The sequence below is a fragment of the Varanus komodoensis genome, unplaced genomic scaffold (genome assembly GCF_004798865.1).
Source record: "Varanus komodoensis strain SLA01 unplaced genomic scaffold, ASM479886v1 scaffold40, whole genome shotgun sequence".
NCBI classification, from domain to species: Eukaryota; Metazoa; Chordata; class Lepidosauria; order Squamata; family Varanidae; genus Varanus; species Varanus komodoensis.
This window is the reverse complement of record NW_025335942.1, coordinates 3,666,120-3,693,791: the sequence shown is the minus strand read 5'-3', so window position 1 is coordinate 3,693,791 and position 27,672 is coordinate 3,666,120. Positions and strand designations below refer to the sequence as shown.

General features: G+C 45.4%; 1 protein-coding gene across 1 annotated transcript in view; it reads left to right on the top strand.

Moving 5' to 3' along the window:
• Positions 1–348: 348 nt before the first annotated feature.
• The window catches only part of LPCAT1 (lysophosphatidylcholine acyltransferase 1), a 49,803-nt gene continuing 22,479 nt past the window's right edge, over positions 349–27,672 (top strand). Inside the window, exons 1-5 of the mRNA XM_044442884.1 lie at positions 349–490; positions 18,020–18,162; positions 20,965–21,179; positions 25,419–25,531; positions 26,807–26,867. Coding sequence (XP_044298819.1) covers positions 18,029–18,162; positions 20,965–21,179; positions 25,419–25,531; positions 26,807–26,867 — 523 coding nt within the window. The 5' untranslated portion in view covers positions 349–490; positions 18,020–18,028. The remainder of the gene's footprint in view (positions 491–18,019; positions 18,163–20,964; positions 21,180–25,418; positions 25,532–26,806; positions 26,868–27,672) is intronic.

Genomic DNA, 27,672 nt, shown 5'->3' with positions numbered 1-27,672 from the left:
GGGGCCGGAGCGGGCAGCCCGGTGGCGACGTCTGGCGGAGCGCGCATCTTCGCCTCCCGCCCGCCGGCCCGGGGCGAGCAGCAGCCGAGCGCGGCTGGAAGCCCTCCTCCTCCTCCTCCGCCGCCGCCGCCGCCCTCTCGGCCCGCTCGGCCTAGCCGGGCAGCCGCATCGCCTTCCCCTTCCGCGCTCCTCCCTCCTCCATCGCGGCGAGGCGGTTCCGCTCGCGCCGGCGCCCCTGCCCGGCGCCCCGTTATCTCCCCGCGGCGCGTTTCCCGGGCAGCGCCCCACGTTCGCCCCTCGCCCGCCCGCCGCCGGGCCGCCGCGCTTTCCGCCCCCGCTCCCTGCGATGCGGCGGAAGGGCCGGGAGGGCTGCGCCCCGGGCGGCGGCAGAGAGGATCGCGGGGCCGGGGAGGGGCGCGGGCCGCCCCCTCCCCCGCTGCGGAGCCCCTTCGTGCACCAGCTGCGCTTCAGCGCCCTGCAGAAAGCCAAGGTGGGTGTGCGCGTGCCCGCGTGCGTGCCCGGGTGCAGCGGCTCCCCCCGCGCGCCCCCAGAAACGCGCCCCGGAGCTTCCCCGGCCGCCGGCGCCCCGAGGCGCGCCCCCACGTGCGCGCGCCCGCGCCGGGTCCCTCGGTGACCTCCGGGGCAGGCGCGCCGAGCGCCCCCTTCCCGCGCCAGGCAGCGGGGCAGGTGCGCGCGGTCCCTCCGGCCCCCCGCCCCGACCGCGGCCGAGGGATGCGGGAACCATCCCGGGCCTGCCCTCCTCTCGCCGCCCCCTTCCCGCGCCCAGAAATTCCTCCTGACGCAACAGGTACCGACACAGGTAACCGGGGCCTCCGGTTCTGGGCTGGCCTCCCTGGGGAAGCCCCAGAGTTCCCCCTGCCCCATCATTCCCAAGCGAAGGGCAGCAGCAACAGCGCTCTTCTGGGCGGACGGCTTGAGACACACCAGCCACTCTGCCTGTCTTGCTCCGGCGCAACAAAGTTGACACGTTGCCCTGATACAATTTGTTGGTTCACCTTGGCCCTGCCCTGGCTGGAATACCTCCCATCTCTGGAGCAGTTGCCCCCAAGATCTTTGCGTTGGGTGGCTTCCAAGCGGAGAAGATGCTGCTGTTTCCATCATCCTGGAAAACAGGATGGCGGAAACTTGATGCTCACCAGTGTTGCTCCAAAGCAAGGCCCGTTGATTCCCAGTGCGACAGTCTGATTGATCGGCCACCCAGTGCAATGGCTTCTGATGGGGACTGGAGAAAGTCCTGGCGGAGAAGGCCCTGCCCTGCCACCAGCCATGCTGGCTGCCTGCTCCCTCCATTATCAGAGGTGATGCGTCTGTGTGCACCAGTTGTGGAGGCGCTTGGTCTGGGGGAACTCTTGAACCCGTCGTGTATGGCGGTCCTGAGTGGAGAGCTGGTTTGCCGCTGGATGGAGTCCTGGACTAGGTGAACCAGCATGGCATTCCTTGTGTTCTTGTCCATGCGCTGTAGAATCTGGACCCAAACAGGCCTAGGCACAACCATATGCATGCTAGACAGGTTTGGATGTGCAGCCCTGAACACGCAGGGCACTATGGTGTTCCCTATAAATCTCCTCTAATTTATACAGGAATTGTCTCAGATTACCTTCTCATTTGGGTCTTGTTCTCCCATATCTGTGTGTTCAGCCCTAGCCATGTTATAATTCGAGTAATGATCTTGCACTGCTGAAGTCGAGGGACACGTGGTTTGATCAATATACCCTACTTTGCTGCGAATGCTGCATCTGACCCTTTCCAGGTACCTTTTAGGGTTGTAGGGTAGCTGGGACTGGGCATTGGACCCAAGAGACTATAATATCAGATTCTACTGGATTTGCATGACACCAAAATGCCGTCATTGGCAAAGCTGTCCCAATGAAGATAATACGCAAACTTATTTTTTACACTTCCTCAGAGTACTGTTGTAAGAGTGCTCTCCATTGCAAGGCTTCTAAAGAGCATGCCAGTGTTGCGGTTTTGTCACTGCTTGTGGATTCCCTTTTCTTGCAAGCCGTGTTGGCTATTGGATTGATACAAACCCACATGGGAAGTGAAAAGATTTGCAGTGGGTGCAGTCCATAAAGGGGAAATCTATCAACTAGGACTTCATCGGGTGCGATCTCCCACTCTTGCAGTTTAATTCTGAAAACTGATGATGTGGAAACACTCCGTGTGGCCCTTGCGCACCTCCATCTTCTGGCATTTATACTGTTCTGACCAGAGGATGCCCTTTGACATTAGGCAGCATTTTGCCTCTGGCAGCTTCCATAACCATATCTAATCATCTTCTCAAGCCATAAATTGCAAATTAGTTTTACAATTCTGTGTAGTGTGCCTTGTAAAAGCAACTTCCTTGTTTAGCTAGCTTTCACTTTCTCTAAGCGTTTCTTCATTCTCTAAGCATTGGGGAAGCTTAAACAGCCAGCTAGGTGCGCTGTCTTTGGCCACATTTCTAATTTCTAAACTGAGCTGCTTTAAACCTTAAAAAAAAAAGCTGGGTGGACAATATAAAACATTAATCCTCTGGGTGCCCTGGTCTAGTTCTGCTGAGCAGCACCCAGAATTGCATATGGAAGCTGAAGGCTTAGATACCCCAACCTTTTATTTATATTTTATTTTATTTGTTAAGTTTGTTTAAAGAACACCCATTTGCATCTCACGCAGACCTTTATCCCAGCCGCTGCTGCGTTCTCATCGGCCCCTCTTCCTGCAGTAAACATGTGACCCGCTTCTCAGTGCTATAAGGGGAAAGGGAGAAACCACACGTTAAGTCTCAGCAAACATGAGTGAAAACGTACTATCTAGAGAGCTTGCAGGACAGGAGGTTGTGTGGGAACCACAAATGTTTCTTGCTACCATGCTGGGTCAAGACATGTGGACTCTTGTGAATGCCCTGCGAATTCTGGTAGTATCACTACATCATCCATGTATGGACCCTGCTTGCCCATGACATTAATCCATAAGTTAGTGCTGCATGTAAGAGCCTCGCATAACTTCAGATTCATTAGCTTCTCTCCTGCACAACTGGCAAACGTTTCACTTTTACTAACCGAGTTTGTTTTAAACCATGGTCTCTGACTCAAACATAATGCTAAGCTAGGATTCTGTAAAAGTGAATGAAATGCTGCGTAATTCCTCATCTTTGACATGTAAGGAGGGAAGGGGAACTCCTAAAATTGAGGCATTAGTTGCTCTCCCTCTGGCTTGTGCTCATAGTACTAAACCGGGTGTTGAGAATGAGAAGGTTGGCCTTCCAATAAACCTCTCTGTGCATGCTCAGAGATTTGTTCCGGGTGATTTGTACTTGGGAAGAATAGAGAATGTTTTGCAGTGGAAATGCTCTGTGGCTTTTGACTGCTCGAGGGAAGGACCTCAGCTCCCAAGAGCTTGAGCCCAATGTCATGTTTACCTCCAGGAACTCTCCTTAGGAACATGCCTGGGCCCATCCCGCCAGGAGGGGCTTTCTGACGACAACCATGCCTCCTCTCCGTGTCCTGCTAATTCAGTTGGGCCTCCCACCTCTGCTGATGCCTCACCATGGCGGCCAGAGCAGGGAAGGCCTGGTCTGTGTCCGAGGTTTCCTCGTTCCCAGAGGCCCCTCCCACTGCCTGCTGGCTTGGCAAGCACCTGTCCTTGAGATAATCACCTCTACCTCCTTCATCTCAGAAACTTGACCTGGCCTAGCCTCCCCAATTTCACCGTAATTTGTTTCACATTCCAATTCCAAATCATCCAAGATGCAGCCAGCGGTCTGTGAGAGCAGCTGCCCAAACTGGCCAACCTTCTCACTCCCAACACCATGTGGAGAGGAATGCAAATTCCAAGAGCTGTGACCAGCAAGGCCGATGGCGAAGGATGGTTTGAGCTGCAGGCCAACATGGTCTGGGGGATCACGAGTCCCATCCCTTTGCTAAGCCAGGATTGGGTGTTACATGTGAACGAAGCACAGTGTTGGAGCTGGAGAAGCGGAAGCCTCATTCCACCCCGGACCAGGGCTTCCCTGCATTTACGCTCCAGTGGCCAGCTTCACACTCCTTAAAATAATATCCTTGCAAACCGGTGTACCATCCACAACATAATATGCAAGTGGGATGGGCAAACTAGTCCTAATTTCCAGTTAATGTTGAATAATATAGCAGCTATAATAGACAGTTGTCAACGCTTGGCTATGCTTACAGTAATGTTTATTTTTCAAAACTGATCTCTGTCTGAGGGGATTTCTGGTTCATAGAACAAGCATTTTCCAAGTATCTTAAATCAAGTTTCTCACTGCAGTTTCTAAACTTTTATTTATTTATTGCTTTTATATACCATTCAAGAGCCATACACGGCTCCCAGAACAGTTTACAAAAAAAGATAAATTAGTATTATGCATTCTAATCAGTTAATATATCCACTAAAACACGTTAATGTACAACAAAACAAGGTATTTTCCGCTTTGTCTTATTTTTATGTAGGTCGAGAAGACGTTATATGGTACACTGCTTATTTAATGGATAACTTGCCTGTCCTGAAGTCGAACGAAGTACCTTTCTTCTCAGTGGTGCGACTTTCTGTTACCCTTTGGGTCGTTTTCTTGCCTTCATTTTTTGCCTCGGCTCCATCCCATTCCAGCCCTGGAAACGTAAAACAGTTAAACGGTCCTCAGCATTAGCTCATTGCAGCTGTCTCTGGTTAGGCTTTCCAGGAGCAGCTCATTGGCCAAACTAGTTGCGTCATTTTTATATCCAAGTGGCAGACCATGAGATACGGACTTAATATGAGTACGTGACCACCCAAATGGAGACGGGATACTTGTCCTCCTGACCAGCAAAAAGGCATCTCACAGACTACCTTCTAGTCTCTGGCCTGTGCGATGAACACAACATTAACAACGTGGCAAACGACCCACAGTGCATTCAGCGTCAGAGTGCAAACCTCAGAAAGATTTGTTTCCCGTGGTCCTGTAGTTACATAAAATGCATCTTTTAACTCTCTTTAAACAAGCTACCTTTAAAAAGAAAAGTTTCTGAAATAGACACATCTTGGCATTTTTCTTTCCTTTTCCTATACCTTCACTTTATTTTTTCCCCTTTCCTAGCACTTCCTATAACCCCAGGCACAGGGGAAGCTGACAGTACTCTTCCGGATCTCCTGCACTGGAGAGTCCTTTTCTTGCTTTGATAACTCTTCAGAAGTATTTATTCTAAACTTGTAGTTTCCTCTTATTTAAAAATAAGCCTAAAAAGCTATCATTTGACCCCTGGACAGCACCTATTTCAGCTTCCATATCCAAGGATGGAAAAGAGCTCCTACAAAGCTGGGAATTTAGGCTTCCAGCCACCGTGGATGGAACTGGGCAGGCCACTTCTCCGAAGGAGATCAGGAATGTGTGAAGAGGGAATTCTGGTGTGAGGGGAGGAGACTGGGCTACCAGGGTACAATGTAGCCTGGTCATGCTTTACCTTCCTCGTCTGGAGCTGGATGGATGAAATCAGGTGACTTCAGGTGGGCAAAGCTCACCTCAGCCCTCCTCTCACTCTGTGTAGGATGCACAAAGTCCTCTGAGTAGCTATGATTGTTTATATTCCTTTTGTCTTGTACCTGTGGATTTCTGCAACTTCAGCAAAATTCCCTTCTTGTCTTGTACCTTATTACTCTCTTAAATTACACACAGCTGGAAAAACATTTCGGATTCTTATGTAACACCAGAAGCCTTTTAAGAGCTGCTCTGAATTCATTTTTAATGCATTGGCATCCAACTGACCTGATGCCTAGAGGTCTCCTCAGTTCTGGTAAAGAAGACCACAACAACAGAGACGCTTTGAAATAGGACTTTGTAGTTTTGCCAGTGTTTGCTTTTCTTGAACCCTGGTGACCAAATGGCCCCATGGCAATTACCCAGCCACAAAGAACAGCTTCTCTTGCGCCCATAACTCATCTGTCTCTCCTGCCTGCTTCCACCAAACGGAATCATGCTGTGGGTTGGAGAAACTATGGAAAAAAGAGGGAGCCGAGCCGGAAAGGGGTTCGATGCAGCTTCTCAGGAAAGGTCACACAGAAAGTATGGGGAAAGTAGCTGTGTGGGGGATTCAGGTTAAGGTGTGTTTGCAGTGGACTGGTCTAAACATGTACTGGTGCCTGCGGAATGAGTGTCAAATCTATTACAACTTCCGTACTCTCCTACGGTTGCCAGTTCTTATTTTAAACGTGGATGTGTTTTCTTTGGGCTGAATCACTGTGGTTCCTAGTCATCTTGTGATCAAAGCAGCAAGTTTTCCATGTTTTGTAGCTGATGAATCCTTAGCAGCCAGGACACGTAATTCGTAATAGCTCCCACTCTCGCTCTGAAGCACAATCCAACCAACTGAAGGCTTCTGAAGCCCTAGTGGGAGAGAATTATGCATCCGTTAAACTGAACAGGTCTTAATTTTGACTAGTCTGCACTTGCGTTCTTTAGTTTCCATTCCCACATTGCTTTTGCTTCCTTAATGTTCCTTATAAAATAAAGGAGGGCAGAACTCAGGAAAGAAGGCAATATCCCGGACTAAGTTGGACCTTGTTCTGATCCCACAAGGCAATTCTTGCATTTTTACATGGCCATTTTCATGTCCATTCACCACCTCTAATAGTGAACTTTGCTGGTAAAAATCTAGCCAAAATGACACCACTGAGAAACAAGCGTTAACATACTTGGGGGAAATGCGCAAGGGAAGTATCTGCAAATGTCCAAAATTTCTGAAGACAGCCAGCCCAAGAAACCCAAGGCAATGAAGACGGAGCATCTTCGAGCTAGTTGGAAAAACAAAATAGGACGTGGAAGAAGAGGGCATGGCTGGCTAGAACCTTGACTGGGATGTTATCCTCCTCCGTTTTCCCTCGCATGTTTTCCCATCGTTTGTTCTGATCCCACAAGGCAATTCTTGCATTTTTACATGGCCATTTTCATGTCCATTCACCACCTCTAATAGTGAACTTTGCTGGTAAAAATCTAGCCAAAATGACACCACTGAGAAACAAGCGTTAACATACTTGGGGGAAATGCGCAAGGGAAGTATCTGCAAATGTCCAAAATTTCTGAAGACAGCCAGCCCAAGAAACCCAAGGCAATGAAGACGGAGCATCTTCGAGCTAGTTGGAAAAACAAAATAGGACGTGGAAGAAGAGGGCATGGCTGGCTAGAACCTTGACTGGGATGTTATCCTCCTCCGTTTTCCCTCGCATGTTTTCCCATCGTTTCCCATGTTTTTCTGCTACTTTTCTGCCTTCTTTTCTCACACAAAATCCTTTAAAGGATTTTAAAGCTTCTTGATTCATATTCCTAGGAGCTGCCAGTTGGGATGCTGCCCTGTTTGGCTTGGCGTTCCCAAGATGCTCCCGAAACTGTTGCAGCACCATCAAGAAGGCTACGATTCTGTTCCACTTCAAAATATATATTTTGGGTGACTGTAATCCCTCGATCCTAAATGTTGACTACATTAATAAATCTGAGATTCCCTGCAGCCTCTTCAGTTTAATGGAGGCTACAGCCAAGAAATTAAAAGATGACTGAGATTTGGAAGGGCAGCAATAAAGGAACCAGAAAAGGTCATCAAGTTGAAGGTCAGTTCTCCATAGACCGAGGCCAGGATCATCCATATTCCTGATCCTTGTGTATGGGTGTGAAAGCTGGATAGAGAAGAAAGCTGACAGGAAGAAAATGGATGCTGGAGAAGAGCTTTGTGAATACCCTGAACTGACAGAAAGATGGACAAGTGGGTCCCGGGTCAAAACAATCCAGAACCTTCCCTGGAAACAAAAATGGTGAAATCTTGTACTTCAGGCACATCATGAGAAGGCAGGATTCACTGATAATGGAAGGGAGAGCCCAAGGCAGCAGCAGAAGAAGAGGAGATGGATCAATTCGATAAAAGAAGCCACAGCCTTGGGTTTACAAGAGCTGAGCAGGGCTGTGAAGGCCAGGAGAGCGCTAATTCATAGGGTCACTGGAAACAGCTTCAGCTATGGGGTGATACAGCAATGAAAGCAATAATGCCATAAGCAAAATATTCACTATTGCCTACAGTATGTGGGCCAGCGTTTAATGGGTTGTTCTAGGGTTATCCAAGGTTGATCTGAACCTCAGGCAATCCACGATGCCCAGGTTCGTACGACACAGCAAGCCGCATCAGCCTTCCCATGGCACCGCAGACAGGTGGCCTGTGCACATGTCAGGGTCCTGCAACCCACCCCGGCGGATCATGGCCCGTGAAACCAGTCAGTTTGTTTTGTGCATTTTCTCTTTTGCTGGCTCTTTTGTTTTGTTTTGTTTTGTTTTGTTTTTTTTTGTTTTTCCTGCTGCCCACAAGATTATTTGATTTGAGAACGCAGATTATTTTGATTTCTCCACTTGGATGATACATGCTTCCCTAGCTTTTTGTAGATCAACTTTGTTGCTAAATACTATCTTGTAGTCTTAATATCTCAACCTGGGCCTGGACTGTAATAAGCAGGTTTGAATTTGTGGGTAGAAACTTACAGTTTCTTTCTTTTTTTTTAATTGGAGGTTAAATGCCATGTGGGTGTGATTTTTATTTTGGCCTTACAAATCCATTTATTTAAGCTAGCTGTGGGTAACACCTAAGCCACTCATGGCTTCTCATTACCTGCACAAATTAGTTTTTTAAAGGATTGTAAAGGGGGAAAATATATGTAGAGTACAGGTGATTAGTTTGTTTGCAAACTAAATTTGACCCTGTTAGAACTCTGTAGCCCTTACAAGCTAAATTTGATTTTTTTTTCTCCATTCTGTGTTGCTCTGGATGTCATTATTTCATCCCAAACATGTTGTACAAAAAATATCACCCAGGTGAAGCCCGGGGGTGGAATGGGGGAATGACCCTAGATATACTGAAGTTTGTTTGTTTGTTTGTTTAAAATATTTGCATGGTGCTCAGTTGTGCCGCAGCAACTCTGGGCGGCTCACAACACAAGGTAAAGACACAAGAAAAATATACTAAAAACCATAACACATTAAAAACAACAATAAAATACAGCAAAACATACAAAACAAAGGTCTATGGCAATTAGTTATTGTTTTTTTAAAGGAAGGGCTTCACCTAGAGCTAAAAGAAAGTAATTGGGGAGATTCCAAAGTTAACCCATAGTTTCTTGTCCTGTCCAACGTTTGTCTGGCAGACCGTTGAACAAACTGTGGTTTGTTTTCTCAGTCCCTGGGTTCTTTGTCTCCCTCCTCAGACTGCTTTTTTCCTATATCCCGAATACCGATGCAGTGCTGTAGTCCTTGCAGGTAGAACAGGACTTGACTCGGCTCAGCCACCAGATCTGTAGTCTGGTACAACCCATGTACATTCTGCAGTTCTGGAATTACACAGAACAAATCCCACGGTTGTAACAACCCAGTGTTCACAACCCAACAAGCTCTGCATTTGCTTTCGGAGTTGTACATGGTTAACAACTGACAGAATCTTGGTTTTCGATTTGTGAAGAGGAAATAAAAGCTCAGGTCCGTGGGAAAGATCAAACATTTGAACCTCTGCTGCTTTATTGTCTAGTGTCCCAGTACCTGCAGTCGACTAACGATGATGCATTACCGGGCAGAGGTAAATTCAACTACAAAATCACAGCCTATGTACAGACACTTTTCTAACCTGCTAGTCATGTGCACCAGAGCAGAGTGCGGTTTCCAGATAATCTCAATACAATCGCATCCTGATGTCTTTAGGCATGACATAATGTTCTAAACAGACCAGAAACACTGGTAACAATAGTATGGAAAACATTCCTGATTGCTGCCTTGATAGCCAGCTTTCCAAGTCAGTCTAGCAAATTCTCGACAGTTCAGGTCAGCCAACAGTGCTAAGCAGTGACCTGGCTTGGAAAGCTGGTGCTTTGTGAGAAAGAGGTTCAGGTTTGATTTTATAACTCAAAGGCACATAAAAGCAATGTTCTTCCAGGATTTATCTAAATTTTCGCAACACAACCCATGGTTTGTTAGCAAGAATGCATTCACACATAGCATCTCAACAAAGCCTTCTATGGCTTAGCATGCTGTGCAACCCATAGTTAATAAATATTCATAACCAGGTCTGCAAAGAATCTGGCAGCTGGTTAATATACAGCTGATTCTGTTCCTGAGAAAATAGAAATTCATCTTTAAGTTGAATTTGTATGTAAGCCGGATCACATTTAGTCAGCCCTCAACATATGCAGAGGCTGGGGGCACAGGATCCCTATTAAAGTAGAAAAATTGCAAATATTTCTATCTCTTTGCAGCAAGGAAATGCAGGAGAGATTCCCCTCTCCAGATGGGCAGAGCAGGAGCACATGCTTTGGGGCCCCCCACCCCGGTGATGACAATTTTCTGCAATTTTTTTTTTTTTCATTAAGCTTTAGGGCAGTTTGTTTGTAACTCAGCTGTTCATCACTCGGGGACTGCCTATATATATCCGTAAATAAAACAGTCTTTCTTTTCATCAGATCTGAGAGCCCTTTGCAGGAACATTCTACTGGTTTTAAACTGCAATGGAGAAAGTCTCCCTGGAGAGGGAGAGAGGAATATAAATCCAACGTCCTGGCAGGCAGTTATTTCTCCAGGCAGAAGAATGTGTGCAGTAGATAGCAAGCCAAAGAGAAAATGCTTGTTGAGAGAGGAGTGTCAAAAGGACGGAACTTAAATAAAACCTTTGACGCAATAAACTTACATTTGTAATCCCTACACAGAAAGTCATACCATTTTATTTGGACTGAAGTAAATGTGTCTTTGCAGTACAGAGATCTTCTAAATGTCCTTTTCTCTCCTCTCCTATTTCATTGGTTGGGACCTAAAGCTAAAATCTTTCTGCATCTTAGCAATACATCTGATTGCATCTTAGCTATCCAGAAACCTTTAGACAGTTTGACCCAGTGAGAGCACTTTTAACTATGATTTTGAAGAACTCTGAAGAAATGAGCCGTACCTGGAATATACAGATGGTTGCTTATTAACAAGCTCGGTTGCTCTGAAAAAAGCTGGACCATTTTTTCCCAGTTGATTTGCCAGTGTTTAAGTCCAAGACTTGTTTAATGCCCACAGTCTCCCTGAGTAATTGGTTATGTTGTCAGACTGCTGTAACACTCGGGAAGTTCTTCCTCTGTTCAGCCAAACCTGCTTCCTCTCACTTGAGCCTATGCATGTCCTGCATTCTGGGATGATCAAAAGGCAATCCTAGCCTTCCTCTTTGCGACAACCTTTCAAGTACTTGTAGAGAATGATCATATCTCCCCTCTGTCTTCTCTTCTCCATGCCCAGTTCTTTCAATCTCTCCTCATAAGGTCTTGTTTCCAGGATGGTCCCTGGATCATCCTTGTCACCTTCCTCTGAACCCTTTCCAGCTTGTCTGCATCTTTCTTAAACGGTGGTGCCTGGAACTGGACACAACACTCCAGATGGAGATAATTGATTCATTGTTGTGGTTGCAAACAATTGGATGTAAATGTACTTTTCACATCATTCTAGCTATCAGTGGTTGAAAACCCCTTCAAACTGACATATTAACCTAGAGTAAAATTTTGCCGCATTATAGTATGTTGTCAGTTCTCCGTATGCATGGGAAGCTTGCAAAGGTTTTTGTGATCCACAAAGCTGTCGTGCCAAAATACTTTTTTTAAAAAAAGCCAATGTATTATTCTTGGGTATTTTATTTTATTTTATAAGCTACAAAAGTTTACAGCTCTCTCATTTAGCCTTAATCCTTTTGGAAGCTGTGTTTGCAAGTTGTTCCGTTTAGATAGTGCTTTGTGGCTACTTAATACCAGGGCAGCTGATTCTACAAGTAGTTCCTTGACCTAAACATGGAAGTGAGCGTGGAACAGATGACTCCGACCGTGTTCATTCAGGTAACATGATTCTTAACCCCAGATCACTTCTGAAAGCTTAGTCAGCTTCTTCCTAATGATCTCAATCTCACTCCAAGTTCTTTTCAAACTCTGAATTAATGTACTGTCTTTTTGAAAGCAATTTGTGTGGAGCATAGTGCATCTTTGTTACCAGAATAATTTAGTTCACAAGACTTAATCCTCCTGTGCATTTGTGAACATTTCCTTGTTGGGTATAATTACATGCTAATTATCACACCATTAACTTATTATGACTAATGTGACATAACAGTTGTGTTTTGTGTTTGGCTCCCCAAGTCTGTGACCTGCACTCACCAACCCATATACTTCTTGTGTTATATCGTCTTATTTTCCCACTGCAGGAGGCAGGAAGTTTTTTAAAAAGTAGTGCTTTCTGTTGGAAGATAATACAATGCTATATATTTCAGTGTGTTTCTGGCGCAGTGCCTAAGCTTGCAGTCATTTTAATTAGAATATGTTAATGTCAAAATTAATCAGATTACTGATGTCTTAGGAACATAGTACAAAAACTGAAGCGCACAAGGACTCTCCTGATTGCTCTTTGCCTTAGGTCTTAGCAGTTGTGTCCTGTATTTGGAGAAAGATAAGCAGCCCCTGAGGAAGGAAATCCCTTTTTGCGCGCATTGGGCATAATAAAAAAATGTTGATTTGGACACCCGAGAAGACCTCTTTGGTTTTGGGGCACAGTAGTTCCTTCCCTTGTGGCTCCCCGCGTTTTCCCATGCTGTGCCAACAGACTTCTGTCTGACTTAGAACCATATTTCCTTGGCTCCTGTCCTCATTGTGCCCCCTCTGCAGTGGCAATTTTACCAGCCCATGGTTGGTAATTGTAGCATGAGCAAAGTCAAATGTGGTTGGTTAGCCCGTCTGTCTGTCCGTCTGTCTGTGTGGCTTTCTATACCTCCATTGCCGAAGCTCTCCAGGTGGTTCACAACCATTCCTCAATATATGAAAAACGCAAGAACAATGCAGATGCAAATACAATTAAAACACAACTATGGTACACAAATCGAAAACAGTCCCCCACAGTTGAAGATCCACGTTCAGATCGCCATCCCCATGTGCAGCAGAAAAAAACAGGTCCAGGAGGTGCCCCACCACCTGTGTTGGACCAGTGATACATTGGGACAATTCCACGGTTGTCCCAGACTGGGCTGCTTAGCATGAAGGCTGGCGTTCCTCCAGGACCAGCTGCCTGGGGGACTACACCATCCCCTGCAGGGGTGCCTTCATCAGATAGGGAATCTGTTGAGAAACAGGGTGGGCAGTACACTGACAGGATCCCCCACCCATCCCACAGGCCCAGCATGAGGTACAAACACTCTGGACCAGCAGGCAGATGGACAGAGAGCCTGCAGAGATAAAGTGAATCCTTGCAGACCACACCTGCCCTTGACCCTACCTTGATGCTGAGCCAGGTTCCCCAGGGGGCAGAACTGGGAGAGACCAACGCCTCCCTGTTTGCCCTCCCAGGTCCTGGTTACACATGCCCGGACAGGTGCCTTAGGTCACGAATGGCAGCTTTTTCCCAGTGTTTAGCCAACTCAGAAGCAACCAGGCCAGGTCCCTGCATGCCTGCTCAGACAATGACTAGCACAACAGCACTCAAAATAACAGGCCCCTGTGTGTCGAGGCAGAAGCAAGCATCGTAAGCACGCTGACTCACAACAGGCCTCCCAAGCAAGCAGGACTGTTGCGCTCTGCCACATGCCCCAAGTACATCGCTTGCACACTCCAGAAGAGAAAAGCTCTTATCTCCTGTCAGCAGCTTAGTGAAGGTAAGATCCATTCCCAGGGAGAACAGAGAAAGGCCGTGTCTTTTCAAGCTGAGCCTAAACCACCTGTGAAAACACCGTGGGGAATTGGGCCGGAGGAGGAAGGCAACCCAAGGCTAAGAGGGGGAAGGGTTTTAAAAGGGGAAATGTCCACCATCAAAGTCTTCACGGGCTGTGCAGGAGAAACCTGGATTGGGTTCCCACAGCTCTGATCCATGAGTGAGACATTCTAGCAGGACTTGACTGGACTGATCCATGTAGCAGAACAATAATATGAAGGGTGTGGAAATCTTACACCAAACCTAACTGATGCCTGTACTTCCCTATATGCATCCCGCTGCCGCCAAGAGCATCCCCCAGAACCCATTGCCTAAAGCCAGGACCTAAGAAAGAAGCAAGCAACTTGTGGCCCTCCTGAAGTTTTGCCCTGTACTCCCATCAGCCCTAGCAGCACAGTCAATTTCAAGGGATGATGGGAGTTGTAAGCCAAAACATCTTTCCCACCCCATGGCTCTGTAGATGCTTGACCTGCAACTCTTATCCCATAACACCGGCTGTGCTGGCTAAGGCAGATTGGCCCGGAAGCCAAAATACCCATCTTTGCACGAAGGTAACCAACACCTGCATGGTTTATTAAGACTATATAAAGTGTTCTTTTAAAACTGCAGTGCTGACCTCGTTTTTCTCATTGGTCGCTGTGCAGTACCATTTTTAATGCCCGAGTTGTCTGTATTTATTCTCTTGTCTCGATGCGAGCCAGTTTGGCCTCCTTTTCTCTAGTCAAACCGCTAGCAGTCTGCAAACTATCTATGATAAGCTTGTAGCCTCTTGAGCATCTCCCTATTTGATACAGAATATAGTCTTCCGATGAAAGGGTTAAATCATTTCGACTACAGCCAGCAGATTTTTCTTAGTTCGTGCTTGGTGTGATATGTGACCGTGGAAAAGTTAGGGGAGATGAGAGGTTAAATCTGCCTTCCGCATTGTTGTCTCACCCTGCGAAAGACGCCGCTTACTTGAAACCCCGATTCTGCAGCCGTCTGAGAGCAGCGAAATGATTAAATGCTTTCTCGCGCGGTGCCCAACATTCGCGTGGCACCGTTGGAACTGGTGAGAGATTAGAGGCAAGCAGAAGTCAAAGGCAATCCGAGAGTGGAAACGATCATAAGCCCCATCTTGTCGTGGACCATGTGATGGCATTGTAGCTTAGGCAGCTAAAAATAGCTTGCTGTCCCTTTACTGACTGTGAGCGATCGATTGAAATAACCCACCACCTTCAGACCTGCACGGATCGTCCGCTGTTCCTCCGAGAATTCATGCTTCCCGTTGAGGTTTTCTAAAGGAATCTTAGCCCTGACGGTCCTACAGCTAGTATTTGGCCAGTGGGTGAATGAGTTGCGTTGAATAACTCACTTTGCAATGAGAGGAAGGGTAAATGATAGGATGCATACTAATATCAGGCAAGGGTTATTTGCTTGGGATGCTTTTCATAATGTGAGAACCATGCAGACCTTGGAGGGCAGATGGGATCTCTCAGCCGGGATCTCTCTCCCACCATAAAGGATCTGAATACTTGGAGTTTCCTAGACTCATTTCGGGTGTGATGAAGAGGCCTTAGAACGTGGTTTCCCGGGAGGAGCAGGTGTGTCTGATTAAGATTTGGGAGGGGTCAGGCTCATTTTTAATGTTTACCATTTTTAGTTGAGTTTTACAGTCTTTCAGCAAAAGCAAACCTGAGTAAAAAAACCCACTGAGATTGCAAAACAAGAGTAGAACCACAAACACATTGACAGAAAAAAGGAGAAAACAAAACAAATGAAATAAACTCACCTTCCATACACAATAACAATCTGATTGAGAACTTGGTGCATTAATTTCTGAAATGGCTCTTGTTCAGTGGCATCAGAGTGAAATTTATAGCTGATAACCTTGGATCTCATGAATTCACAACAGCTGTAAACTTAATCTTTAACCCTTTGTGGCATACGCTTGTGGCACCTACTTTAAAGTATCAAAGTCTGCATTATCAGCCTACAAAATCAGAGCAAACTTTGTTGGTATGTCAGAGGAAACTGGCTTCAGTTGTACTCTATGTGTGTTCCCTTTTTCAGTTTGTATTTTTGAACGCCTAGTCTTTGTTATATTTGGCATGCACAATAAATGTTTATACTTCCTTTTTCTACTGTGTTTGCATCTTGCTTTCTGTGTACAACCTGGTGTTTGCTATATGTGGATAGACGTAGGAATGGAATATTCAGTTAGAAAGGGGAAATAAGAAGTGTATTTTTGATTAATTGTATGATTCGGATGCCGAGTTTAGAAAATTACTCATACCACTAGATTTTAATTTGTACTGTTATTTCTGTATCAACTTTTATACTGCATGACTTTTACCCATTCCAGAAAGAAGTTCAGGTTTCTTCCTGGGTAGAAAACAAATGTCCTTCCAGATCAATGAAGCATTAGCACATTTATATTGCATTTGGGGTTAGGATAGAATTAGATAAAATTACATATTATGATACTATTGGTTATATAGACTTGGTTACAAGCTCGCTGATGATTATTGGAGGAGAACAAAGTAAAAATAAAGTATCTTGATGTTTACTTCTGTTAAAATGGTAACAAATATATATGCACTAAACACTACAAAACTGTGAATGCTTTGGGTATTGAGGAATTTATCAGGAGACTAAAATTTTAATCTTGTTCAGTTTAATTTGAGGGTTGTTCTGTTGCTTCAGTTTGCTCATTGGGTGTCTCTCTTGATTGTGATTTTACAGTAACTTTACCAAAAGCTCCAGTGAATGTACCACTATAAATGAGCTGCGTGAGTGTCATTAGTAATGTAACGTGGATTGGAATTACCCTTAGTCGTCGTGATTGCCACCACTAACGAAAACAGCAGTTAAATTAGCAAATCAGTGTGGTTAAGTCTGTTTTGATTGAGGGCAACAACCCGTCACGCTACGTCAGAAGTCTTCTGACTTTGAAATCGCTTAGTGCCCGCATGAAAGGATGGGGAGATGGCTGCAAACCGCATAATTTCCCTGTTTGGCAGCTGCATCGTGTGTTGAAACCTTGGGCAGTGGTGCTGTCCGTCCAGAACATTGGAGTCTGTGGCCTGGTTTCCCCCATACAGGCTGGTCGTGAGACGACATGGACAAATTTAGCCGCACTGGTTTTCGCTACCTCTTTTGGCCTGCCTGCATGCACCAGGTGCTGAGGAGCGTGGCCAGGTGGAGGCCCTGCGCTCATCCTGCTTGGGGGATCCAGTGCGTGGCTGGTTTGCCACTGTATGTACTGAGTGCCGGACTGGATGGACCTTGATCCAGCTGGGTCTTTTTATGCTCAGTGTCTCCAATCTGTGCTCTTTCCAGTTGTCCTCACCACGACTGCAAATGCAAGTTGGGAGATGCCCATTGATGGAAGGACCTTGCTGACTTTCTGTCTTTGTTTCTGTCTCAAAAAATGTAATTCTTTGTCATGCTTATAATTGGTCAAATATTCCATCAACTGTAGTAAAATTATTTTTTCCTCCTGTGAGAAACAATTTTACCCAAGACTGCCCCAGAGTATGGTTTAGAGAGGTCAGTGACTGTGTGACTCCTTAAAATGAAGAAGATCCACACACAGTTTAGTGGGACTGTGATAATCAGGATTGAGTGGACGGGCAGCAATAGATATTTTAAGTCTCTCATATATTTAAAGGAAAGCAGCCTTACTATCATTAGAAATGCATCTTATGCATTGTTGCAGTAAAGATATAATACCCTTGTAATGCAAGGGTTCAAAAGTTTAAGAATCAGTCCTGCAAAACAACCTCAGATTCAGCATCTGCAGAAGCTTCTTCCTTTCCCTGTTATTATTTTCCTCTAAAACCTCTCCTAGACCTTCTCAGTGATGAGAAACAAGAAGAGGGAATTTCCCATAATGTTTCCTGCTTGTTTTTGTAATTCATGCCTAGGAAGCTGCTGTATATGTGTTTGGCTGTGTATTTCATGTCCAGCGCTAATCTGTCAGCAGTTTTTCTTGCTAAGCACACTGTATTACAACAGAGTTTATTTGACCAGTACTGGGAATCCTTCAAAAATTATAAATATTTTCTTGATGCCTTGTCATTTAATGATTTCCTTGACTTTTTAAGAAGCATGGAACAATCATTTTAAGAACCCTAAACATTAATGTCTACAATTCCTGTGGTTAATACCTTCACTAATAGTTTATTTTGGGGATGTGTGTCCATGGTTTTAAGTGTTCATCAGTAAAAACTAACCATCTTTGCAAACTTTGCTTGGCTCGTTGTCATCTTACAGTCCAGCGTAAAAAGGACCAAATTCCTTGGATTTTTGCAGATTGCCTTCATGACGCTGACACTGTTCCCCATCCGGCTGTTCTTTGCGGCCTTCATGATGTTGCTGGCCTGGCCCTTTGCCTTCATTGCATCCATGGGACCCGCGGAGAAAGTGCTGGAAAAGCCCCTCCCCTGGTGGCGAAAGTAAGTCTCCCTGCCCTTCGGTTTGCTCACATCTCCCTGGAGCATTTTCCTTGCAATGCTATTGGCGTGCCTTACTGACTTAAAACACTTATTTCCCCCTGAAGTTGTGGACTCCTCTACGTGAATGCTTCACTGAGGCTGCTTCTGTTTCCGTTGGGGGAGGAAAAATGGTCCTTTGGGTACTGAGGTCAATGGGACACACACCCAAGTAAACAGGAAACAATTCAAAATCTCGGCTATTCAAAGCCTACATTCCCTTCCATAGCATCCCTGCATTGCAATTTGATGTTTTAGTCTTATTTTTATGTCCTAATGTTGAAATGTATTTTAGATGCACATCTTTGTCTCTTTAACAGCCATAACATATGTTAACATGCAAAAACCTGTTAAAACTTGCTGCTCGCATCGAATCGCTGTTTTGCAAGAGGTCCTTTTTCAGCAGAGGAGTAACAGAGAGAGGATGCCGGGTTTTTGCCTCCGCATTTTGACCCTGCTACGGTTTGCTCACCCTGTCCATGTGGTTCCAGACACATACTTGAAAGAATAAACATTTTTGGCCACTGCCCACGCAGCCCCGAGGATTTAAAAATGTGTTTTCATGTATTGTGGGATGCCACATGAAGACTTTACTTCTCCTCCTCAATTTGTCTTTGGTGCAGCGTGTGGCCTAAACCTTGTTGACGGTGTGTCTGCTTAAATTAACTGCTTCACTGCTTTATCTGATGCCCAAAGACGAGCTGCCGGAAGTATTTACTACAAGACCTTGGGGGTACTGCTTCTTCTGGAAGATTTCCCGTGTGTTATCTCTGCATGCTGAGCTGTACTGTCCTAATCCCAAGATTAACTCAGGGTACATCTGCTTGGGTGGAAACACAAGCGAGTCACTGAACAATGTCATCTTTTCCCATCCACAAATAGTCATCCAAGCCGTGACACACGAAATAGGGTTCTCCTGTCTGTAAGGGGTGCGTTGGCAGACTTGGAGAAGTACCTTACAAAGGCGGAATTGTTTAAAGGCCTAGTCCTGTATCCGGCGGACAAGGTACATATTTGGAGAAACAAACCCCCGTAGATCTTCTCAGCCTTTGAGAGTGAGCGTCTTGAGCTCTGGCTCAGTGCTTGTGAGTGGGCATATTAGTTCTCGGGCACTTGGTTCCCTTTTCACCTAACCAAAGGCTTGCTTTGAGAGTCAGAGGAACTGGGCAGCATTACTTCTACCGGTTACAAATAAGCTAACCAACAACCCCAACTGAATACCAAATACTAAAACTAGAAGAGATGTCTCTACAATGTATGGATTGCAGGAAGGCGAATGCTGTGGGGGTTCAGGATCAACGTCTCGGGACAAATGTTTACTTTGGAAACTTCCAACTTCAAATAGCTCTTTCAGTATACAAAGTGATATGAGGGCATTGGAGGAGAGGTGCCTTCAATCGTATCGATCATAAATGGTTCTGACTTGGTAGATATTTTAAACAATATCGGATAGATATATTTTTTAAAAAGCTGTCTTGTTTTCCTAATTGGCATGCATTCATCTTAGGATATTTGCACAACTGGGGACAGGCAATTAATAATGGTCTAACATGACACAAAATAGGTGCAAAGATGTATCCCCCACCTAAATTACACCAGCTAAGAGAAGAAGCGGTGAAGCGCAAAGTCCCCAGGTTGAATTACAGGTCTACCAAGAATTAACTTGGTCACCTGGAGCAGGTGGATCTCTTGTCCGCAGCCCTATGGTATACTGCAAGAATCCTTCTTCCCTTCCTTCCAGGGTTGTTCTAAGATAATGTGAAGCACTTGACTCTGAGCACTTAAAGCATTACACGGATGAAAATGAAGAAGAGGATCGCAGCCAGAAAATCCATAACAGTTCCTGGCTTCATGTATGCCGTTAGATCATGGCATGCCTTATTTTGCCTCAATGGCCACAGGCCTGGTTGCTGGGGTGCAGAGAAATTGTTTGCGTCATGAATGGGACGTGCAAGGCATTTTGGTCCTGGTATTTTTGCCTCCACTGGGCTCCATCTTGGATAGCACTGAAAGAGACAACCAGGACTAGGGGTGTGAAGGTTGTGGAGGCTGCAGATAATTTCTGGCTGCAAGTCTGGGCATACTTCCTGGGGAGTAAGGCCCACTCAATTCAGTGGGTATTACTCCTGGCATCCTGCACTGAGCAGGGGGTTGGGCCTTCTGGCCTCTTCCAGCTCTACTGCTCTATGATTCTGTGACATCTGCTGTTGGTTGTCCGCCCAGTTGCCTGCTCATGCTGCCTCTTCTCATTGGTCCACACACTGAGGCTTGGTGGCTAGAATGGCTCTCGCAGTTGCCACGCTTTCCTGGTGACTCTGCGGCAGTTGCATACCCCAGCCGTAGAAACCATGATCCCAGTTCAGACAACATGATGCCAGGATGGTTTAGATGAACCCTAGAGCAAACCTTGGCTTCTTATCATGGTTTCTAGAGTCCAGACTTACCCTCGTGAATTATCACAGTTAGGTTTGGACAACACATCAGACCGACAATGGATTAACAAACCATCATGGCTTGAAGCGATGTCTGAACCTAGCATTTTGTCTGTATGCACTGATCCTGATTGCTGGGTTGGTTGGGGAAGATGTGGGATGCAAGATAATGCCCGCCTACGGCAAAATTGTCCTGCCAAGAGTACTCTCTACGGATGCTAAAATGGATTCCTACTTTCCCTTTAACCAGGAAGCTGTCCATGTGCTTCATGTGTTATTCCGAAGGGACAACTGGGCGCTTATCTCTCCGTCTGTGATATCCAATTGTTTTCAGGGTCATCAACGTCTTGCTGAAGGCAATCATGAGAATAATGTGGCTCGCTGGTGGGTTCCACTGGATAAACGTCAAGGGCAAGCAGGCGTTGCCCACCGAAGCCGCGATTTTGACTCTGGCGCCACATTCCTCCTACTTCGACGCCATACCGGTAACCATGACCATGGCTTCCATCGTGATGAAAGCAGAAAGCAAAGATATTCCTATCTGGGGAAGTAAGTCCGAGAAATCTTTGCCTTCCAACTAATAGTCACAGTGATTGCGTTTGCTTTGGGAAGACCATTCTGGACACACTAGCAACTGAGCTAGCTTTGCAGAGATAAACTTTGATTGCACGCAGCAGGATTAAAATATATTTTTGGAAGCTTGCTGGAGAACAAAGGATGGTTGTTGCTTTTGCAGGTTTTGGTGCTGCACAGGGGTCACTGAGTGGAATCTCGTAGGCTAAATGAGCCCCCATGGGAATTGTCAGCCAGTTGCCTGCCCAAATGTAAGATGGACCTGTAAAGAAATGATGAAACTCATTAGCTTTGATGGAGCTGCAAGAAACGTGAAGGCCCTCAAAAAGCTGATTTTTCCATTCCCCCCCACCCCCGGGTGCTTTTTTGTTTTCCAAAAAATTGGAAAATCGAAGAGAAAAAAATGAAACATTTTCTTACGTAATTATGAATAAAATATTTAAGCCTGGTGTTTGTATAAGACTGTCAGGCCTTTACTTTCCCCAAATTACTATTTCTGGACATCTTGAAGCCATGGGGTGAAATCATTTTTAATCCTTTCTGTAAGATCCCCAGCATAGTTCTCTGTTCCATTTCTTATTAAAATTAGTGATCTAATGTATCTTTTACCAATAAACATTTAGAGGTTCCCCAAGGCATATTCAGGCATCAAGAAAATGTGCGTTCTGGACACCTCGGTTTTGTTCTATTGAGTGGATTCATGCGACATCACAGCCTCCCAATTGGATATTGGATTGGACTGGAAGCAATTCTGCAGGATGTCTTATTTTTCTTGAGCAAGCCACCCGGAAAACCCATGGCTGTAGTGTCATCCAAACCCAGGAGAGCAATTTCGGCCAGGGCTGGCTTGAAGGCTGCTTCCAAGAACCCCAAAAACCGCTGTTGCTTCTAGCAACCTTGACATGCAGTTGCCTGCGACTGCCCTCCCACCAATGCCAAAACATAAGTTAATGACATTTGTTTTAGGTTTATGCACTGGGAAATTGCTCAGACGCCTTTGCAAAATGTTTTATTTATTTGTATTTAGTCTTTTTTATAATATGATCTTACATCCTTCTATCTTCCACTTGAAGGAGGGAGCACTGAATAGTAGCATAAGGAACACAGAGTGGAACTGGCAAGGCAAAATTGCATGTAGGATCATTTGTGCACGGTTGGCAAAGACAAAGGGGGAAGTAATACTGAAGGAGAGGAGAAATCTGTTTGTGCCAGAGAAAAGCACCATAACCGGCAGAAACACGAAGCAGGTGCACCGAAAGGTCAGGGAGTCAATATCTCATGCTTAGCAAAGTACCTCTTTTTTAAAACTGGCAGGAAAATTTGCAGGAGTGTTTTGGACTGGAAATAGATACCAATTTAATGGCTAGGAGGCACTGGAAAGAGCTTAAAGGGCCCTATAAGCACTTCCCAGGACAGATCGCAGCAGATCGGTGCAACTCTTCTTGGCCGCGATTGATGGCGGAGGAGACAATCCATGTTCTCCTCAGCCGCCTCAGGGGAGGGCCAGGAGCATGTGCCACAGGTGGTTGCCCTGGTGGGTGGGGGAACGCAGCCCATTCACTTGCCGCAACAGGGACCCCTCCCTTTCATGAGCAGACGGCTCTTAGGGGACTCCGGAGCCATCACGCACAGCACCCTTCAGAGCAGAACCTGAGGGACAGCTTGTGCCAGTGTGGAGGCCAACACCAGCCACCCATGAATTGCTCTCTGGGTTGTGCTGGTGGGCCTGGTGGCTTGCTTTCTGCGAGGCCTGTCTCTCCCCACCACAGGTTGTCTCAAGCGGGACTGGATGCCACAGCAAGCCCGGGAGTGGGTTGCGCAAGCCCCACAACAAACCGTGGCTGGTCAGAGTGCTTTACGTATGAGGCCAACTTAAGCTGGCTGGCAAGAGCATCCCAGCATGCTAAGCCATACAACAAGATGCAACATGCAACAAGATCAACCTGCTAAGCCGCCGGTGGCTTCATGAGTTGTGCAAACAAATTCTGAGTGTTCTGAGAAGGAGGTGAAGTTAATAACTGGGGGTTTTTTTGGAGTAGTTGGAGGGTCAAGGAAGCCGTGAGAACTATCCATCCAGCGCTTAAAACCAGAAGATCAGATGCCACGGGGAAGATATTGTTCCCTTCTGTTTTGGGTGTACTCGCTCCTTTGGCTTCAATGCTGTCCTACCCACAGCCAGGGCTTCTGAACTGTGCCGATTCCCTCCCTCTACCGTTATCTCCACCAGGGCCCTTCACAACTCTGCACAAATCAGCAAGCAGGCAGCCCTGTCTTGCCAGTTACCCTGCAGGTGGTCTGCTCCACTTGGGTGAAGTCTTTGGTAGTGGAAACATACACGAACATTGATGAAGACACGCATCACCGCCACCACTGCCAGCCGAGCTGTTCTGGAGCTCTGAAAGATTGCAAAACGGGGGGAATGAAAAGAGGCCAAGGTTGGGTGGGGAAGCGACTGAGGGGAGGAGATGAAATGGATTCTGCCGCAAAGTCCACTGCGATGGGGGACTGAAGGGGAAGGGGGGGCCTACAACCCATGGCAGTAGCTTGCTTGCAGGGGTGAGCTGGCATTAAATGCAAACTTTCCCAGGGAGTTCCATGTTTCTGGGCTTGTTCTGGTATGCAGGTGTAAAGGCAGTGTGAAGCAGTGGTTAAGAGTGCAGGAATGGGGCTCAGTTAATCCAGGTTCTAGTCCCCGCTCGGCCATGGAGTCAACTGGGTGACTTTGGGCCTGTCACAGACTCTCAGCCCAGCCTCCCTCACAGGGTTGTTATTGTGAGGGTAAGATGGAGAGCAGGAGGAGGAGAATGATGAAAGCCATCTTGAATTCCTCCAAAGGAAAAAAAAAATGTGGGATAATAGGTAGGTAGGTAGGTAGGTAGGTAGAGAGTAAGGTTTAGGTATATGGAACTCACTGCGATAGCTTTGCATTAAGTTACTGAGTTGATTCCATGGGTAGGGGCTTCCAACCAGCTCCCACTGCCATAGATACCTATGCAGTGGGAGTTCGTTAATAAAATAGTTTTAAAATATTTGGCAAAGATTTGCCATCAGTGGAGAAAAGAGACAGACTCGAGGTCCTTGAATGAGAGTTGCCTTTACATCTGGCCACCCGCTGCAATGAAGGTGTAGGATACAGTGGCCAGATACAGCTGGGGTCATAATGATTAGGTGATGAAGAAGAAGATTAGAGTTCAAGTGACTTTAAAAAACAGAAGTGGTTGGTATTGTTCAACATACCGTCTGCAAGTAGCTCTGATCAACCTGCCCTCCATTTTCCCCAAGTCATATTTTCTCCTTTGTTGTGTGAGTAGTACGATACCCGTCAAGGTTTTATGGTACTCTAAGTAAGAGCTTAGTAAAATGCTCTAGCAGATGTTTCATTTCCATATAGTTTAAAACCGTGTAGTTTTAGAACAACTGTATTATATGCAGCATCTCGGATGAATCTGGGGAGATTAAGAGCATTCAGAAATGAGTGAGTTTCACATGCGCACTTTCTGGCAGAGTTTTCCTAGCAATGCCACCTTTGAAGGACCAACGAAAATAACTCCAAGTGGCCATGGCGGTGGTAAAGGTTCCTTGGGAGGGTGCCTTAGATGGATACCAGCTTCCCCTATGAGGAACGTGTTCTTAATAACCTAATCCAGAAGAGCTGTACTCTGGTTATAAACACAATATAAACATACTGTTGCACTCCTGGTTTGCTGAAGCAGAACAATAAAATTGCTTCGCATAGATGGCATTCTTTATAGAGCTACAGGTGGTATTGAAATGAAATAAATCATAATAATTTGAGACCCTTTCCTTATATGGAGAATATCTCATATTCTGAAACAGTAATAAGATTCTTTTATAGTAGTACAGTGCTAAATTTGTCTCTCACACTATACCAAACGAATAATCCATTGTCTCAGTGACTGGAAGCGTCAAACAGCATAAGCAAGACAATGACAGAAAAAGGGAAGGAAAACTTTCAGTTGAAGTGTCCACCTAATCAATAAACATTAGGGCTTTATTTTATATTATTATTACATTACATTTATACTCTGTTTTTCTTCTTGTAAGGAAAGATGCTTTTCTTGGAATTTTAATTTTTGTTATTGTGTTCATTGCTGGTTGCTTTGTCCCCACCATGTTGCATCTTCTGAAATGTTTTCCAGGAAGAGATGCTAAACTGAACAATAATAACAGGATGTTCTTCATGTTTCTTTCCAGCTCTAATCAAATACATTCGACCCGTGTTTGTATCTCGATCAGATCAGGATTCCCGGAGAAAAACGGTTGAGGAGATCAAACGACGTGCTCAGTCCAAGGGCAAATGGCCACAGGTATTCGTAGCATCTTGCAAAAGCTGAAGGTCTTTGCTGCCTCTGTTTTCCTCCCAGGAGATGCCGTTTCTGCTAAGAAACAGTCTCGGCTGTTTCGGCTCTCTCTCGCATCATACAATTATGTCCGTCTTGAACTTAGGGTCAGTTAGTTCCATTTTCCTCTAGGATTATGAGAGATGAAGGGGAAGGACTCTATTCGACCAGCCATTTAAAATTTCTGTGAAGCTTTGTGATGTCTCTCCAAGTCATCTGTCCTTTTCCCCCTAAATTTAAAAGCCTCACTGTAGCATTTTCTCACAGGAATAGTGACATTCCTCCAGATAATTTTGTTACCCTTTCTTCATCCTTTTCCAGTGTTATGATAGTAACACTGGAAGAGATCAGACAACCAGAACCGCACATAGTATTGGAACGTGTTCATGCCTGGCATTTTGAATTCCAGTCCTTCCCATCCGGTTGTCCCATTGCTTGGAGTTGTTTCTACATATGCAGCAGATGCACATTTTTCCTCCTGCAGTCCCATCTTCCTCTCCTCTGCACCTCTTCCAAGTGCAAGAAGTAGAACCAGTTTTCATTCTCTCCTTCCTCTCCAGAACTGCCATATATCTTCATGTAAAATGCATGAGAAAAACCACTGCCTTGGTTTAAGGCAGGAGGGCAAGCGGAATCTTTTCCTGTGTTGACTCATGGAAAAGCCCAGTAGAGGGTGGAAATGAAAGCAAAAATGGGTGGTGTTTGCAGGATTGCTGAGCTTGGCCCGTGTTCTTTAAAGGCACCCCAGCTTTAAAGAATAAGAGCACTACTTCAGGTATTTATAGTATCTTCAACTATGTGGAGTAGTCATGGCAAGTCTAGTGTATAACAGAGAACTTTAGGAGAAATGCAAGCCTTACTCCAAAAGACGTGGTATTTCCAATGGATAATTTAAAAGGATGGAAACATAGAGGTTACTCCAAGAGCCCACCGACTTTTTAAAGGGGGACAAACGCATCCTTATCCTGAGTATGGAGAAGACTCGATCGGAGTTTGCCGCTCTAACGATGCTTTGGAGCCGCATTCCGCACATTCTTGGGCAAATCACTTTCTGCCTAAAGAATGTTTCTGGGAGTGACCTGGTGGACGTTTCGAAACTGCCAGAGCTATTTTGTGACATGTTAAGGTTAAGTGAATTGGAAGGCTTTAAATCCTGACTTGGAAACTTACTCCATTAAAAGATGAGCAGGATGGTATAGCAATAATTTGTAACAGATTCTTCATTTCTGCTTCTTTTTTAAGATAATGATATTCCCAGAAGGAACCTGCACTAATCGATCCTGTCTAATTACCTTCAAGCCTGGTAGGGACCCTTTTTTCCCTATGCGACGTCCGTGTTAACTCCAGATGTTGAAATGTGTAATTTATTCTTGTTCTTGCCCAGGACTCATTCAGTTGTCACAGCAAATGCATGGCCCTTTGTTTCCATACCAAGTTGGCTCTGCCTTTTCTGTAACACTTGTATGTTTGGAATATTAAAGAGAAATACCCCCATGAACTGTAATTAACTGCATCTCCCTGGCAACTTTCTGAAAACTAGAGTTTTCAGGCATTTCAGTTTCCTTAAAGCATTGCATAAAGACATAACCAGCCTGCAAGAAAAACGCAGAGGCTATCTTGCAATAAAGGGAATGGCTTTTGAGTTTACTTACCACCTTGTTCTAAAATAAGAACAGTGAAAACATTGTGGCATTTAATTTTTTGTTTTTGTTTTTGCTTGGTTCTTTGTTTTTGTTGACCTTCTTGTGAATCTTGTAATCTAAAGCACCATAGAAATGACAATTTATGGCCTAGAAAGCAAGGCCCTTGATGGTAATACTCTGTTACCTGGGAAAAGCAAAAAGGTGTTTCTGTCTAGCAATACTTAGATGCCCATCTAGTTCAGGAGAAAATTGCTGAAAAGGGGCATTTGGTCGTTCCATTATTCTCTCCATTTTGAGTTCAGTCCTTATGCTTGCTGTTTTCAGCCAAAGGGAGGGCATTTTTGTAATATATTCTAACCTAAAATATTTAAACTTAAAACCTAAGTAAAGCAACCGAGCCTTTTCTTGGGATTAATGGTCTTAGCTCAGTTCTCTGACTGATTCCTATGGAATCCTAAAAATGTT